General features: G+C 39.1%; 1 protein-coding gene across 8 annotated transcripts in view; it reads right to left on the bottom strand.

The window, feature by feature from the left end:
* Positions 1-3,655: 3,655 nt before the first annotated feature.
* Positions 3,656-17,453, bottom strand: part of UNC79 (unc-79 homolog, NALCN channel complex subunit) — a 147,980-nt gene continuing 134,182 nt past the window's right edge. For 7 of the 8 annotated variants that reach the window (XM_042445517.1, XM_042445521.1, XM_042445518.1 and 4 more), the window contains 7 exons: positions 16,796-16,885; positions 14,167-14,342; positions 13,216-13,402; positions 11,786-11,983; positions 9,444-9,521; positions 6,862-6,903; positions 3,656-5,702 (listed from right to left, as the gene is read on the bottom strand). In XM_042445517.1, the coding sequence (XP_042301451.1) occupies positions 5,502-5,702; positions 6,862-6,903; positions 9,444-9,521; positions 11,786-11,983; positions 13,216-13,402; positions 14,167-14,342; positions 16,796-16,885 (972 nt within the window). In that variant the 3' untranslated portion in view covers positions 3,656-5,501. The remainder of the gene's footprint in view (positions 5,703-6,861; positions 6,904-9,443; positions 9,522-11,785; positions 11,984-13,215; positions 13,403-14,166; positions 14,343-16,795; positions 16,886-17,453) is intronic. The other variant, XM_042445520.1, reaches the window with a different exon arrangement.

Below are 17,453 nucleotides of genomic sequence, written 5' to 3'. Positions count from 1 at the left end.
GAAAGAGCAGAGGCATAACCAACAGGGACTATCTGGATGCACAAACAGGATGATTTTCAGGGAAATACAGCTTAACTAAGCAGATCTTAGTTATTAAGCAAACTCAATTTCGTTTCAATGAGCATTACAAGGTATTACCATCTTACTAATGAAATCAATAAGCTGAGAAGATTTGGAGAAAAGGAATGAATACACAAGCACTTCCAGGATTCATAATGGCAGTGCTCCAATCCCAAAAAAGACTTCATTGTATCACTGAAACTTGGGGAAATTTGCATGTCATCCAAGAAGATGCAGCTTCCTCTCTCTTTGAGTCTCATTAAGAGAAGGCAGACACATTATCTCAAAGTCTTTTGAGTGTCATTACAAAATACAGTTGGCACAGCAAGAAAATTGCTTCCTCTTCAAATTTGGCAATAAAAGCTTTAAAAAGATATCTGAAGTGCCTTGGATTAAGTGATTTTTTTCAGCCTGATTCTAAAGCTAAAGCTGTGCCAACACAGAAGAGATGAAAACTGCCCATTCCAAAAACCCAGCAGCAAGAATGGACAGGACAATTTGGGACAATTTTTCTGGACAGGATCTTCTCCCCTTTAACAGTTACCACCTAAATCTAACAAGTGCCAGGCAAGCTGGGATACAGTAGTAACTGTGGCTGTATCACCATCCTGGGGAAAGTGCCCTCAAAGCTGCAAAAGTTTCCTGCAGGACACCCATCTTGTCAGCTGCCTTTGCAGTCAGACTATACTTATGCAAATGTTTAGGATGCAACAGTTTAGGGTATAATACAGTGTTGGTGGTGGTTTGTGCCTTAATGTGGCATTATTTTAAAAGGTTCTTAAAATTGTGTAATTGGCTATATAGCAGCATTACAAATAAACTTCCATCTAATTATTCTAGGCCTGTTACTAATCTGGGGTCGAAAACCAGTTGCTTGAGCTTGAGCAGAATTACTAGATCAATTGCAGAATTGAAAGACCATCCTTGAAAAGCCATGGGATAAGCCCGGGCTGCATACGGAAGAATGGGATTAGACCCATCTTTGAAGTTAAACACACATGTATCCCATCAGGATAAAGACGGGATAAAGCATATGTGATAATCTCCACAGGATTCCCAAAACTCAGGCCCAGGACCATCTTCTCTAGTCCTCAAGGAAAAGTGAGAGCATTGCCTTGGAAATCTCTTTCGCGCTCTTGCTCTCTCTCTCACACACACACTATCTCTTTCTCTCTCATATGCAATATTGGATTACATTACACTGTGTATTCTTGACTGCAAGCTGCTTTGGAGACATTACTATAAATAAAATGTTTTCTCTTCAAAGCAGAGCTTTCTTTATTTGGACTACAACTCCCATGTGTTTTTTGAAAGCAGTTAATCTCAAATGAATTGAATTTTGTCCTGTCAGCTTTCTTTGCCATCTAGGTTTAACGTCCACTCATAGTGATGGGAAATACAGTAGCATGGAAAATCTTAACTTTAATATTCAGGGAAATATCTTGGCACATCAAGATCTTGTCTAGTTCTTTTGTAGCTGCTCTTCCAAGTCCTAGTCTTCGTCTGATTTCTTGACTGCAGTCTCCCTTCTGATTAATGACTCAGCCAAAGTATAGAAAATCTTTAACGATTTCAATGTCTTCATTTTCTACATTAAAGTTACATAAATCATCAGTGGACATTATTTTATGTACATCTAAACAAAAGGGCTTAAACTGAACATCAGTCTACCTGCCAACCACTTATAAGGCAACATTTTGTTCTCTTTATCCTTCTGCAGACCTACACAACATCTAAAAATGTGCTGAGGGGCTCATTCTCCACCCTTTAGAATTGGCTATAAAGGGGTGCAGGGGGCTACATGGGAAATCCTCTCTCCCAGTGCAAACAATCCCATTGGATGCTGACCAGTATATTCTTGTATACTTAGTCAGTGGTATACCAGATGTTGTAGGCTATATTTCAGAGGAACAAACTGGCAAAACCACCTCTGAGTTTTCCTTGCCTTAGAAAATTCTATGAACTGCATAAGGTTGTTGTAAGTCAACAAGTGATTTGAAGGCATGCACACACACACATATGCAAGTGAGTTTAGGTCTTCCACCTCTGCTATCTTTGGCCTTTTCAGATACTAACTAGTAATAATCCTACATGGGGGATTTACATTCACAGTCATGTTGGTCTAAAATATCAGTGTTCAGCAGATTTTGTCTGCCTTTGTTTGTCACTATTGTGTGACCACCTGGGGGTGGGGTGCAGTACAACTGCTAGCATAATGTACTGGACTCCTTATTTTTTTCTCCAACATTTCTTGTTACTATTGTTTAACTTCACATGGTTTCTGACTTATGATGACCCTAGGCAAAACTATCATGGGGTTTTCTTGGCAAGATTTGTTCAGAGGAGGTTTGCCATTGCCTTCCCCCGAGGCTAGGGGCTTGCCCAAGGTCAGCAAGTGGGTTTCATGGCCAAGCCAGGAATCAAACCCTGGTCACCAGAGTTGTAGTCCAACGTTCAAACCACTATACATGATGCCTGTTACCAAAAGTCACTATAAATTAAGCCTAGAAATCTCACAAGCAAGGCTGGTGGGGATGCGAAAGAGAGAAAACCTTATCCATGGCTGTTGCTAAGCTTTGGAACTTTCTTCCCAAGCAGGCCAGAATGGCCCCCTCCCTGTTGTCCTTCCTTTGGCAGGAGAAACCCTTTTTATACAACAGGATTTTAAAAGAGAAAGTTAATACAGAGCAGGCTAGGGTGGATGCTGCATTGTTTTAAACTGTTTTAAATTGCTTTTTATCTTTTTAAATGCATTTTATTCTTTTAACTGGAAGTTTGAATGGTTTAATTCTATTTTAATATTTGCGTTTTGTATGTGTTAACTCTATTGTTCCCTTAAATAGTAAGGAAGAGTCCCAATTTCAGCAGAAAGACAGTCTATAAATATGTATCATCATCATCATAATCATCATCATCATCATCTCATCCACCTCCTCCTCTTCCTCCTCATTGAAAAACAGAAGTCATCCTTTATGAATACTTAGGCAAGCCGGGTGGTGACAGCCTTGCAAAGCTTTTCACACAGAGAAAAAATGGTAATTTAAATTGTGATTATCCCGTGAAAATCATGCAATTGCGATTAGAATGCGATTAACATTTTCACACATAGCATGAAAAAACAAGCAATAAACAGCAACAAATCATTCACTGAATGCCTTGTTGCTGTTTATTGCCTGGTTATTCCCAGAATAGTGGCACTTTAATCGCTTTTCATCACGACGTCATATGAAAGCCTATATCACTATTATGCGATTCTCATGGGATATTCCCATGATAATGGCGCTCTAAACGTGACACTGTTTGAAAATCTTAATTGCGAATGCGTGATTTTCATGGGATAATCACTGTTTATACTTCCAATTGCCCCCATGTGATAAAGTTCTTTGAGAACTTAATTGTTTTTGGTCTATGAGTCCAAGACTCCCCAAGAAGATTCAGGGAACTTCAGTCCATGAAAAAAGCTTTGCTTTCTTCCCATTAACAAAATATTGTACAGTAATTAGATACACAGGAACAAGGCAGATTTCACATTGTGGGAACCAAATCAAGCACTCTGGAACACTTTTCAGGTTAATTTTATTCCGTGCTGGTGGTATTTAATTCTGCAGTTTAGTTCTGCAATGCCCCTTGCTGAATAATTGAAGAAAACTCAGTGCTGATCTCAACAATGGAGAAAGGTTTTACCACTGTATCTCTCACAGTTGTATAAAAAGAACTGTAGAATAGGTACACAGAGATATAATAGCTATGAGAAATGCAATATAATATGCTACTGAGTTTATTTGAAAGAAAATATTAACCAATATATTAAATGCAGTATTAAAGAGTTATGTATTTCATAGAAGTTTAATATAAAGTTTCAATTTTACTTCTTTATCCACAGTATTACAGCAATAAATACAGTATATCTCAATTATGTATGTATACACAAAAAGGCTAAATTTTAATTACAAGGAATTCTGTTGTTCTGAGGCTCTGATCCAAAGCCCCCTGCAATGCAACAGGTGGTTTTTCTGTACATCTCCATGGATCAGGCCTTCTCAGTTTTAGTAAAATTCACCCTTTAAAAATATTTAACATCACTTTCTATGCAGTTTCTATAATTTCTATGTACTGTATATGCAAATCTACATCCCAAACCATTTACCCCAGGAAAGCCCGAAACATTCACGTTCTCCCCATTGACCACAGGAAAGGGACTTATTTTTAAATCTTACTGTGTACAGGTATTTAAGCAGGAATAAAGTACAGGCTATATTATACAGAGAGCAGTATACAGGAGGTTACTTAACCGTTTAATAATTGCAGGAGAGTTGTCGGCAAGGAAAGAAAGTTAAAAGTACATAACCTTATTCAACGGTTCTTAAACAAACAAACAAAAAATTAGATTAGTGGACTGGCACAGTTTAACCACCTAATCTGTAAGTGCACTTTATAAAACAATCAGGTTGATTCTGATCTGATCAGAAAAAGGTCACCATTGATCCCAGAAATCTACCTTTCCCACTCCATTGTTCCTGCCAGCCCTGTTCTGCAAGGGCCACCTATCAGATAGAGTGGCAAGCCAATGAGAGTAGGGATGTTGAACTGGGAAGGCTCTCACCTCATTCCTTTCCTCTCTAAGGACTATGTGGCTTCCGCTGAAACTATGGAGCCTGGGACAAGGTCCAAACCACCCATTCCATTGGAGCTTGCCCACTGTTGCTGTTGTTTTGGAAAAGAAAAGAAAAAATATATGCAAAAAAAAAAAAAAATCCTCAGTATAGGGTCACCATTTTATTGTGACAATATTTATTGCATTGCTGACTTTGAGTTTCAAGACAACAACAACATAAAGTACTTAGAAGGTTCCTAAAACCCTCTTTGGTTGTGTTACACCCTAAAAAATAGAAACCCAAAAGAAGACTCATGGGTATCTGTACACACAGATAACTGCTGTATTTAAATATATAAAAATAATTAGAAGGGAAGAGTCTTTTTCTTAATTTTTTTTTTTAAAAAAAGAACATGTTCAAACACATGTGTTTAAATGTCTTGCTAAACATATTGGGCCAGGACCAATTTAAGCAATCCTAGGCCTCAATCCAACTGTTAATCCCAACTAAAGTAGAACCAGTGAATGAATAAAAATGTGGCAAGTTAACATTTATGTAAGTTCAAATCATTCAGTGAGATGAGCAACTGAAGCGCTCATTTCAGAGAGTAACCTCACACATTTTATGGGTCATTATTATTGAGACCAGCTACAACAGCCTGTTGTTATGGGTAGACACAACCAGACCATTATCTTTAGTCATTTCACTTAGTTCCCTATGTCTACAAGACAACAAAATTGTAGCTACAGTACTGTTATATACTTTTTAAAGATGGCCTTTTGTCATATAGCTTTAGCCCTATTATTGCTAGACAAAACTAAATTTTTCAAAAACATTTCGCCCTGTTCATAAAGGATAGAACTGAGATGCCGCTTCAGATGACTGGATTTCCACTTGAGCCATTTTAAATTGGGTGCACTGCAGCCATTTGCGGAGGACAGAGGAGTTGGTGTTCATCTGAACGGATCCTTGTAACATCCTAAGGCTATGGTGGTTCACGTTGTTCTGGATAGCTTGCAAGCGAAGCTGGAGCCCAGCAGATAAATGCTGTTTGAAAAGAGGCATAAGTATGGTTAACAATCCATTATGCAATCACTACTCTGTGTACTTTCATGTGCTATCACATGCACAACTCTGCTTCTGCTGCCATCAACTGGATATTACCATTGTGCACTGTCCCAAAAAGTCACACGAGTAGCACAACATACACATGCAAATGTCACTAAAAAGATTCCAGCCAGAGAGAGAAACACAAACTCAGGGCTTGTCTAGAGGTGGAGTAAATCCCAAATGCCCCTGCCCCAAATCTGATGCAATCCGTACACACAATGCATGACATTTCCCACAAATCTGGCATGATCAAGGCACACAATGTACGGTTCTATTCACACCAAACTCAAGTTTTAAAAACTCAGTTTACTAGTTTGCAAGAAATGCCAGTGTTTCTTGCAGTGCAGACTGCACTGGGGTAGAGGCAAGACATTGTTGCCTGGCAGCCGCTGCCATTTTCTTCCATCAGCTCCTGCTGTCAACAGATCACTGCTTGGCAGGTGCCTCCATTTCTCAATGTCTGAGCCAGTTCCCTGCCTGTTACTATGTTTAAAGAAAGGTTTATTTCACTTGTGAGGCACCCGGCACCTCGTTCTGATCTTAAAGTGTGCCACCACCAGCAGTGCTGAAGAAGGAAAACCCAGTTCCCTATCCAAAGGGATGTTTACAGAAAGGTTTTTCCCTCCTTTGCACCACTGCTGTTGGCATGCTCTGAGATCAGAATGAGGTGCCAGGTGCCTCACAAGGAGGAAAAACCGTTCTTTGAGGGCTGTTCCAGATGGTGAACTGGCCTAGGTGGAGAACTGGTAAATGGAGGCTCTTGCCAAGCTCCTGGCTTTTGGAGCTGATGGGGAAAGGCTGTAGTCACAACAATAGATCACAACTACATCAGCACATGTAAACAACTACTGCAGAGAAAACAGGTGTGGGTCAGTTCCAGGGTGGTTTGGGGCAGAAGAGATGTGGGGTCTACTTGGACTTTTCCCCAGTGTAGACAACCCCTCAGTCACAGACTTTGCTATCAGAAAGAGCTTTAATAAATGCTGTTATTAACAATGGCAGATGCTTGTAGGGTCATGGGTGCTTTTTGTTTGTGTCAAAAACAAATGTAAAAAGATCAAAGATAGTTGAAGGGCAATCAGGAAGCAAAACCTACCTTTAGATTCGACTGAATCATTGGTAGCCACATTGGGATAAGCTGTTGGAGGAGAGAAAGTCTGTATTAAGCATGTTCATGATGAATTATTGCAACTCCATGATACTACATTATACTAGGTTAGATGGGATATTGGCAATTGTTCTTAGTCTTAAGTATGAACCATGATACATACTGATAACATTCATCCACAAACAGTACAAGAACTTTACTTGTGCCTAGGGTTCTGTCTAATCACTTATTATTTAAGGGGCACAGGGGTGGCTGTTTGGCTAGAGTGAGTCTCAACAAAATAAGTTTGTCATTATATGCCTCCAAATTCCATTGCTTGGAAAATTGGAATGGATTGAGCTAACACTGAGGACCAGCCCAACAAGCTAACCACTGCACTACATTACAGAATGAACACTAATTGTATTTAAATGGCAACTGTGCCTCACAGTGTCCCTAGAAAGGCATCCATGCAGGGGACCCATGTCTTGTGGATGATATTCAGTGAATTCACACTGCTGAATCCTTGTGCTAGTTTCTTATTTCTAAGACAGTTCTGCCTGAATACCTAACTGCAGCAACTTCTAACATTTGTGAGCTCAATTTTCTGTTTGTTTGCATTAAAAATACAAAGAGACTTGGGAAGAGTGGTTTTTTTAAAAAGTAAGACAGGTTCACTACAAATATGAAAAGCATCTTGTAATGTAACCCATGTGCACCAACATCATTAAAAGAATTGGATATATTTTTTCGAAAATGTTCCTCCAAATGGCATCAAGAATTGCAATTTTCCAATTAAGCTACTGAGAGCTACATGCAAAATCTAATCAGTATTGACAGCATGAGATAAAGCACTGTTTGGGGAATGTTATTTCACTGGCCAGTCTAGATAATATTACATTTGGCAGAGTTCTATGGATGGCTTAGATCCAAACCTTATTTTGAACACCCCAATTAACAACCACATTGTTCAGGGACTCCCGATGAACACTTACAGACCACAACTGCATTAGAGTTTGGAGGCAAAGATCTTAAAGTGTTAAGAAGAAATGGCTTAAATCTAAATAGTAGCTCAAACTAGAGAAGACCCACTGAATCAGTGCAATTTACACAGGTGTTGTGTTACCATTCAGCAATTCCATTAGATTCAACTAGATCTACTCTAGCTGGGACTAGCAAATGGGCTGAGGTACATATTTCTCCTTACAGTGGCTATCAGACTCAAAGCTGGAGCTACAGAAAGCAGAAGTTTGAGGGGTACACTGACCCCAAGATTCAGTTCAGCTCTCAATTTGGAAAACATTTTGAGTCTGCTGATTTCAACTCCAAATCCCAATCTTGATGTACAAATTTTTGTCTTAATGTCTTATACTGATTAATCAGTATTTGTGGTTTTCCCATATTCACGAGGCTCCTGTGCCCCTAACCCCAGCTAATGTGGAGGGAGGAGTATATTTGCATTGGGGGCTGATCTGGTGCTTAGATCAGCCTTCCTTCAGTTGGGGCCTTTCAGACATCTTGATCTACTATAGGGGTGACCAATGGGGTTGTGCCCAGGGTCCAATGACACAAGTAACCTTGTGCCAGCACTTATTGCCATTTTGGAAGGGACTGTGGAGCAAAACAGAAGTACAGGGTTCTGGGGTGCTTGTGGTGGTTGGGTGAGGCATTTTCACATGTTTCACATGTTTGGGAAACTTTCTGCATAGTTCTGGGGCAAAATTGCCCCAAAATAGCCCTTTTAAAAAATTGGAAAGTTGGGGCATCTTGGGGGAATGATGGATAGCTTCAGGTGACAAAAATAGGGCTTACAGGGCACACTATGCCTACCAATAGTCTACAAAAAGATGCTGGCTGGAGATGATGGGAATTGTATTTTAACACACTTAGTAGGTATCAGTTTGTGAATGCCAGTCTTGGATCTTCCTCCACATTGGGAAGCACTCTGTGGCAGCAAGACTAGTCTTGCTAGGGGGAGAACAGGAAGGAAGGGCAATTGGGAAGATAATGGTGGAAACTATTTAGATATTCCTTTAACCCCAAGTTGCTCATACACTCTTGGCTGAACCTGTTGTTGGCTGAACAGAATGCTGCCTGGATTCTGAACATTTTTTCCAGTGAAATGGTCCAAAATATTTTTCATCAGTTGGCAACAAATGCCTCGCATTGAATAACACAGACACCTTTCATTGGAAACCCAATAAACCACACAAAAATCATTGTTTATATTTTCATCTTTTCCCTTGGCTCCTAGATTTTACTAAGAACTACATCCTTTTTGGACAAGGGTTGAGCCAAATTAGACAAAAGTTCACCGAAAGTCATGTTACCAGATGCATTGGATTACTGAAGCAATTTTTGCCCCCTAAGGATTTGAAGGTTATAAATAGTGTTGTTTTCTCTCTTTTTTTAACCTTCCTGGCTAGATCTTCTGCATACAACATTTTGCACTAAATGAAATTCTACTCTGGAAAATCCCCTATTTTTTAGGAGCTGTTTCTCAGGGGATAGTGGCAAGAGGGAGCCTGGAAACTTTTGGATTCCAGCCATCTTTAAAGCATATATGCCTTCTCAGTAGATAGCTGACCTACCTTGACAAAAATAGTGGAATTACATTCTTGCAAAGCCTCCATTAAGCTGATCACATGGAGGCACACCATCTCTACCATCTGGGGGGAAAATAGGTTGGAATGAAATAAATACCCACTGTATGAACATCAGGGAAACAAAAAAACAGTGGCTGAGAGGATTAACCTAAATTCATTAGTACAGCAATGAAAATAAGAGCAGTCAATACATAATCCAAACTGACATTTCAGATTAAATAGCCAACAAACAAACATTTACCTTTGCTCATAGCTGTGACTCTCTGTGAATTTTTTTACTTTTAACTCCCATAATTAGTGTAATCAAACAATGTTCTGTTTCTTTCACCAAGTCCACTTCCACCTACAAGTGCCCATGATGGTTGGGGGATTCTGGGAGCTGTAGTACACAGCTTTATTACCTAGCCCTTGTAAAGTCCTTCCCAATCCCAACATCCCATTCTTGCCAGCCACTATTCTTCACAGAGGCAGAAAATCACCTTTCCAAATCAGCTGCCCCCAGATTTTACAGGATTCTCTAAAAATTAACTCACTTCCTAAATATTATTTATTCTCTTCTTCAACTGAAGTAATTTATCATTCTTAACCACTACTGAGTTATGAATAAGAATTCCTCAGTTTTTTTCAAGGTATAAGATATGACATACTGGAACATGTTCCCCATCTTTTAAGTCATAAGCATAATTTTAAGTTGTCTGATATAAAACAGTGTCATGAGATATTGCATTACCCACATGTTACTCACAGAATTAATCCCCCGTCTTTTGTAGCAATGCTTTACTATTACGTATATGGAAGTCCTAGTTGGATTATATTTCAGATCACTCCAGAGATTCAAAGGTAGTACTATTTGTTCTACAAAAGGGATTGCCAGTGCAGAGATGGTAAATCTTTAAAGCCACATACACACAAAAATCAATCAAAAGTGGATTTTAACACTCCTCATTCTGTTGATGTTGTTATTGCTGCTGTTTTTGTATTGATTTGTTTTGTATTCATTTAGATACTGCCTTTGCCCACCCAATGGAACTCAAGTTAGCTTACAAAATTTTACAACTAATACAGATTAAAAACAGGAAAACATCAGTAAAAATATACAAAGGTTATTTTCAAAAGCATTTTCAAATGCAAGAACCTTATCACATTACAAAAGTAAGCTGAGACAGAGTGACAGAAAAGTGGCTTTCTACTTACCTCATGCACTAGAAGCACTTTGGCAAAAGGCACACTTTTATTACTGTCTCTCTCTTGAAGGAGAATGGAAGTGTGGAAAGATAAGCAGAAAGCTGCTTCTCTGCCTCTCCCTATCAGCTTTCTTTTGTAATGTTATAAAGCTCTAATTAAGCAATCTATAGAAATAAAACCATTTAAAGATTAATTTAAAAAAAAAAGAATATTGCAGTCAAAAACAGAAAAGCCTGTTGGAATAGCACAGTTTTTCACCTGCCACCAGAAGGAAAGCAAGGAAGAAGAGTATAAGAGTACTTATAGAAGAGTAATTTTTTTCTATATTAAGGACAAAGAGTTAAATATGTAACCGGAGCAGGAGAGAACTTTGTAATCAGGAGCCCTGAGTTTGCTTTTTTTCTTCCTTCCCTCCTTCCAGTTATCTTTTCTTCTGTATTGTATATTTTAGACTGCAAGCCTGTGGGTAAGAACTGTCTCATTTCTGATGCCTTTAAGCAACTCTGGGTGCTTTGTGGGGTGAAAATAGAGTTAAAATATATTTAAAATAAACAGTAATATAAATGTAAATAATAATAAAAATATAAACAATAAAGAATAAATTATAACAGAAGACAGGGAGGTAGCCTTGCGACAGAACAGCCACAAAGGACCTGGTGGCACAGTATTTAAATGCCAGCACTGCAGCCATTGAGTTCAATTCCAGCCAGGGGTTCAGGGTCGACTAAGTCTTGCATCCTTCCAAGGTTGCTAAAATGAGTACCCAGCTTGTTGGGGGCAATTAGCTTACAGTTGTAAATTGCTTAGATACTGCTTAGTACTGTATGAAGTGGTATATAAATGAAACTGCTATTGCTAAGGACATGTGTTTGTCCCTCCTGCACCAAAGGGAAAGGAGTGTCCAATTGTGTGTGTGTCACTCCTCCTCTGGGATGTCACCTGGTGTGGTCTGCATCCCCCCCCCCCAAAGCCACTGGCTGGCAGTGCTGGGATCTGAACCTGTGACCTTCGGCATACACACTATGTGGTCTCCTACTGAGCTACTGCCCTTTCCACAAGGGTTGATGCCATTTGTATGTGTGTCCATCTACAGACCTAGGATTTCATTTCAAATGGTTTGTCTGTCACTGCCTCTGACTCACCACCTTGTTATGTGCCATCAACTGGAGGATGCTCGGCGTTACTCGGCTCCAGAACTCGAGAGCGGTGAGGATTGCTGTGAAACTGAATTCATTCTGGTTTTGGACTGTGGGAGCAACTGCTGCTTGTTCACAATATACTGTCCACAGCTGGGCAAATATAAAGGCATGAAAGAGGGAACACATGTGCAGGACAGAGGTCTAGAGGAAGAGAAATAAGAAAAAAAACTTTAGCTTTTCTAGAAGTAACATGATGGCTGAACACATTCTCCCTCCAAGTACTAGAGCATAACAATTCCCTTCCTCCAATAACACACACACCTGTCAAAGTAATCCTAATCAAAGAGTGGTCTATCAAGGATTCCCTCAGATTTTCTTTCCTGTCAGCATGCTATGACTGATACAGCAACTCAACCATATCAAAACCACTGCTTTATATTCACAAGTTAGGCTAAAGAGTGGGTGAGCTTTACGCCCATAAAAAGACAGATATTTGTTTGAAGCAGGAATGGGAGAATGGTACAACTCTGAGCAGCAGAGACCCCTGAAGTTTTCATCATGATTGTGAGTATCTAAAGAACCCCCTGAAATACCTTCAAGCCAAAAAAGCTCCCACAGGAATATGCAATACCCAAATTATACGTCTATGTAATTCTGCAAGCAAGTCTGTGTTTCTGAGCAATTTGAATAAGAACTGTGCTTGTGTTACAGTTTGAGCATGTCTAGTGGGTGGGAATGTCCTTCTCATTCATCAGCAATGAGATCAATATCTTCCGATTGGCAGACCTTACAACAATGTAATGGGGGTATCAGATTAACTCCCTCTTCCATCAGGAGAAAAGGGGGAAACCTCCCCCCCCCCCGCCTTGGTGCAAACCCAACCCTCCATCTGTAGATTTTGGGATGGGAGTGGAGAGGATGGGGAAAATCATGTTCTGTGTGTGGAAGTCCACTTGTAGAAGGTTAAATTTCATCCAATGCCATCAAAACCCATTAAAATTTACTGAAGTTTCCATTTTACAATCCAGCCACTGGGCATATAGTAACCCTATAAGGCTCCCACTAAAACAGTAGACACTGTAGACCAGGATCTGTCCACCCATCTGCTTACTGGCTTAACAGCTCTCACACCAGTCAGAGTAAGAGGACAGACTTGGGGAGCTGGGGATGCCCTACAGTGTGTAGAGAGAAAACAGAAGGGTCAATTGCCTAATAGTTGTAAAGGTGATGGGAACATAATTAAAGCAGTCTGAGACACTGCCCAGTTGTCTTCAAGCAAGGACTTGCAAAACCATCAGGACTCAGAATCACTGTCAGAGGGTAATAGCTCTGATGAATATTAATTGCCTGAGGAAACAGGTGGTCATTCATTTAACAAGGCTGTATTCTATAGAGCATACCTAGTTGATCATCATCTAGCAGAATTCATTTACCTTAGACTGTTCTGGAAACCCAATCAAGATGACAATTAGGTGATCAGCAACATGAGAGCCTGCATCCAGTGGAATGGGCATACATGCTGAAGGGGAATTCGGACAGACAACACTATGCGTCAGTGACCCCAACAGGAGCCAGGACAACAACCGGATGTGAGATACACATTCAATGAATTCTTTGGGCCTGTTGGAAAAAAAACATGTTGTGGTTCAGTTTCCTATTGCCAAGTGTAAACTACTCCAACATAATAATAACAATATCACCACTAGGGCTGCTCACCCCTAGATGCCCAATTAGCACCATCAATGGATTTCACAGTCAAATGAAAACATGTCTTTTTTTATTAAAACCTTTAGAGTCTAATGATTTCATTTAATAGGTACATGTAAACAGTTTTAACAATTTTAACTTTTTTTAATTTTATATTTTGGGGTATCATTTCCACTGCTCTCCATTTTAAATTGTTCAATTGGCAATGTCAAGAACATTAATTAATGTAAACCCATAATACACAACTACAAATGATGATGATAATGCCAACATTTATTGTTATTTATTGTTATAAACTATAATAATAAGTTACTGGTGATGCTGGTAATGATGTGAACACTACGTAAAGTGCCTCTGTGGGATCCTCCCCCCCCCCAGCATTAAATAAGCAAATATAGATTATTTGATGCAGATTTGAAAGTCTTTTCTCCATGTTTTTTCTTGTTTGTATTAAAGAGATATCCAGTTTTCTTAAAATGAAAATCACAGTATTTCTCCACTAGGAAAATTTAAGCTACCCAGCAACTAGCACATGCATTATGAAGATAAGGCTTATCTGAAACATAATTGTGGGTAAATGTTTAAGGCTGCCATTAGAGGGTATCTAGAAGTTTTTTGTGAGTGTATGATGAACTTCCCTTTTATAATCATTCCATTTGTGTCCAGGTCTTTCTTACCCTTGTTGCATTGCAGAAGGAGGATGGTAAAGCCAAGGCAAGTAACGGACCACTGCCTTGTTATCCCTGTGGTTGCCACGTGAAATTTCCATTGCAGCAATCTGAGCTAAACCAACCTTGAGATGCCCACCAAAGGTGTCCTCGTGCAGGGGCTGAGAACATGTTTTCATGTGACTCTGTGGTAGAAGGACATTCAACATAGTGAAGGAATGAAAGGAAATAAATTGGATATTAAAGCTATTTTAATGGACAGGAATGTTACCCAGTTCAGATGAAAATAGTCGACTGAAGACTGTCTAATCTATAGTAAAGAATCAACCTTAGAAGCATTGTGATCATAGGCTATGGAAACACCATTACTTATTGGTCAGTACAATACCCCACCCAGAGAAGCAGTCAAGCAATTAATCTATCACCTCTCCTTTGGATGACTTTTTCTCATCACACAAATAGGAATTGCTTTATCATTCTGTTGCACTGCTGAACTACACTGCATTTAGCTGGAACACATCAGGAGACTTCCTGCCACCATATATCTCTCTAGGTTCCTCACTGTCTATAATCAAATTCTAGATCATGACTATTCAAGAGCCAAGGAATAGTGATGTGATGAATAGCATGGTGCTTTGCTAAAAAAAATATGGCCAACCACCAAAGGGGGAAAAAAATAGTAATGGGGGAGGGTGAAAAATGCATTTTGTACAAAAACCCAAGGGTTGTTTAAAAAACAGAATATTTTGCTCCCCAAACATGTTTTGCACAAAAAACCCCCAAGGTTTTTGTTCTTTTTCTTTTTTGCAGGCAAGTCCTAGAATGTAGGAAATAGTTGGAAGATATTTAAAAACTTTTATAATCTGATCTATCAGGGTGAGAGCTTTACAAATTATTCATTCTTGCAAGCAAGAACAAAACAGCAGATGTAAAATACATAGCACTTGTTTTAATACCTGATTGAAGCTTTCCATGAATGTGTTTGACTAACAATTCTCAGCAAACCCAGCCAGATGTCTTGACTTCCACATCCATCATACCCAACCAACACATCTGGGAGGCTCCATGTTGAAAAAAAGCTGATTAAATGCTCCCTCCCCTCCCTTCAACAAATACATTTGCATCTGTTGCCTGTGAACTAAGTGTCACAGCCTTGAGTTGACAAAGTGTGATGAGGGCAGTGGATAACTGGGATTCTTGCAAGTTTCCCATTTGTCATAATAAGAAAGCTGTCATAGTAAAGAATATGAGTAAAAGAATGTGTTCCTAACTAAGGACAAAGGCCATACTTGAATCCACACAAAAAATGATCAAAGTGGCACTGGCAGTTCCCTTTTTAACCAACACTCTTAGGAAAGAAGCATTTGTTTTCCAATCATCTTCAGAATGCATTAAAAATCTTGGGCCTAACTCCAATTGTTGATCCCAACTAGAACAGATGCATTTAATCAATGAAGCATATGTCAGTATGCTTTCCCAAGTTCCCATTGATTCAGCAAATCTTCTCTAGCAGGAATTAACAATTGGGTTTATATCTTTATGTGCTACTCTTCAGTCAGAGTTTGGGTAAAAAAAATACTTTGTTGGGTTGTGCCTTAAAATTCAACAAAAAATCAATTTTATAGCTCAAGACAACCACAAAGACAGAATTCATACCGCAGACTGAAATTACCCAGTGCTAGAATTTTGTTGCTGACATATGCATCTATAATATGTACAATCGGCCCTCCATATCCATGATTTTTTATCCATAGCTTGAAAATATTTTTAAAATATATAAATTCCAAAAAGCAAACCATGATTTTGCCATTTTATAAAAGGGATGTTAATTTATTATGTCATTGTACTTAATGAGACTTGAGCATTCACAGACTTTAGTATCCACAGGGGAGGGGGGGGTCCTGGAACCAAACCCCAATGGATACCAAGGGCCCACTATATGTCTTGTTCAGGATGGTGCAGAAGGAGTTATCCACTTTCCCCTTGAATCTTATCCAAAACCTTTTCCTATAGAGATTTGTCAAGTTCAATGTGGCTACAGGTATGGTTGTTCTCTAGCCAAGGAGTGAAAGGGGAGATGACTCAGGCAACTCAGAAATGGTCCATCTTGGGGGCAACTGCAATTGAGCAGAAGCAAAAGTAGACTGCTCTCCAAAATAGAGATTGGTCCCAGTTTGCTTCCTCTTGCAACTGAGAGAGATAGTTTCTTGGTTACCTGAGTAGCTCCTCCACTCCCTGGCTGGACAGTCATGATGGGGGGAGGGGGTTGACAACTGATAGGGTGGGCATACACTAATATTATGCTCTACATATAGAGTACATAGAGTACTAGTGTATGCTCTACATAGCATACACTAGTATTATGCACTACATGTTCTCAGTCGGTAACAAAAATAAATCAACATAAACAACAAAATTACTCAGAGTCATAAGTCCAGTGGATCAAATAATCATATTATGTTTTAACTTTGAAAGTAAGACACACTGAAGTGCCTAGTGCTGATAAGACATTACATTTGGAACCAAGAGAGCACATTCTCTCCTAGAGGTTTTCTTTACTACAGTATACAGATGATCCAGAACTCTGTAATGATCCAGTAAAACCATCTGACTAGATATATCCGAATGCTATACTCACCTTCAGTTTAGTCAAGGTATGCATATCAGCTATAAAATCCAAAATTTCTCCAACATACTGCCTCATGCATTCCATTGCTGCTGTTCCACACTAAGACAGGGAAAAATAACAGTCAGTTTTAATTACTCCCCGAAGCACAACAATAAAAGGTTAGTTATGTTCTCCCTCTCCAATGCTAGTTAAATAGTACAATTGAAAACCTGGTCTTATGGCCAGCAAAAGATGTCACAATACTTCTGGGTGTTGAGTAGACCTGAGTGGGAAAGTATGTAACCTCACTGTCTGATCTAATAAAAGCAGGAGTGGGATCTATGTACACCAAGGCTGTATTTGCAACTGTCTAAAGTGAAAAATATTTTTACATGAAATATATTATGGGAGGGCAATTCCGCTTCTAAAATCACAGCTTTAGAACATATGATTCTTCTCTAAAACAAGATGTACCCTCCACATTTCATTTTAGCCCCAAATCCCTTTATTTTATTTTATTTCTTGAATTTATGTCTTGCCTTTCATCCAAGGCAGCTTATGATAATTTAAAAGCAGTTACAATCTTATTTTACAATATGGAGTAGAACTCTAAAACCAGAAGTGGTTTTCTGATCTTCTGAATGGCTGATGTGCATTCACCATAGGCATTTTGACTAGAAAAATGTCA

Source organism: Sceloporus undulatus, chromosome 1 (genome assembly GCF_019175285.1).
Source record: "Sceloporus undulatus isolate JIND9_A2432 ecotype Alabama chromosome 1, SceUnd_v1.1, whole genome shotgun sequence".
Classification (NCBI taxonomy): domain Eukaryota; kingdom Metazoa; phylum Chordata; class Lepidosauria; order Squamata; family Phrynosomatidae; genus Sceloporus; species Sceloporus undulatus.
The sequence above is the reverse complement of the archived record's forward strand: the minus strand, read 5'-3'. Positions and strand labels throughout refer to the sequence as shown.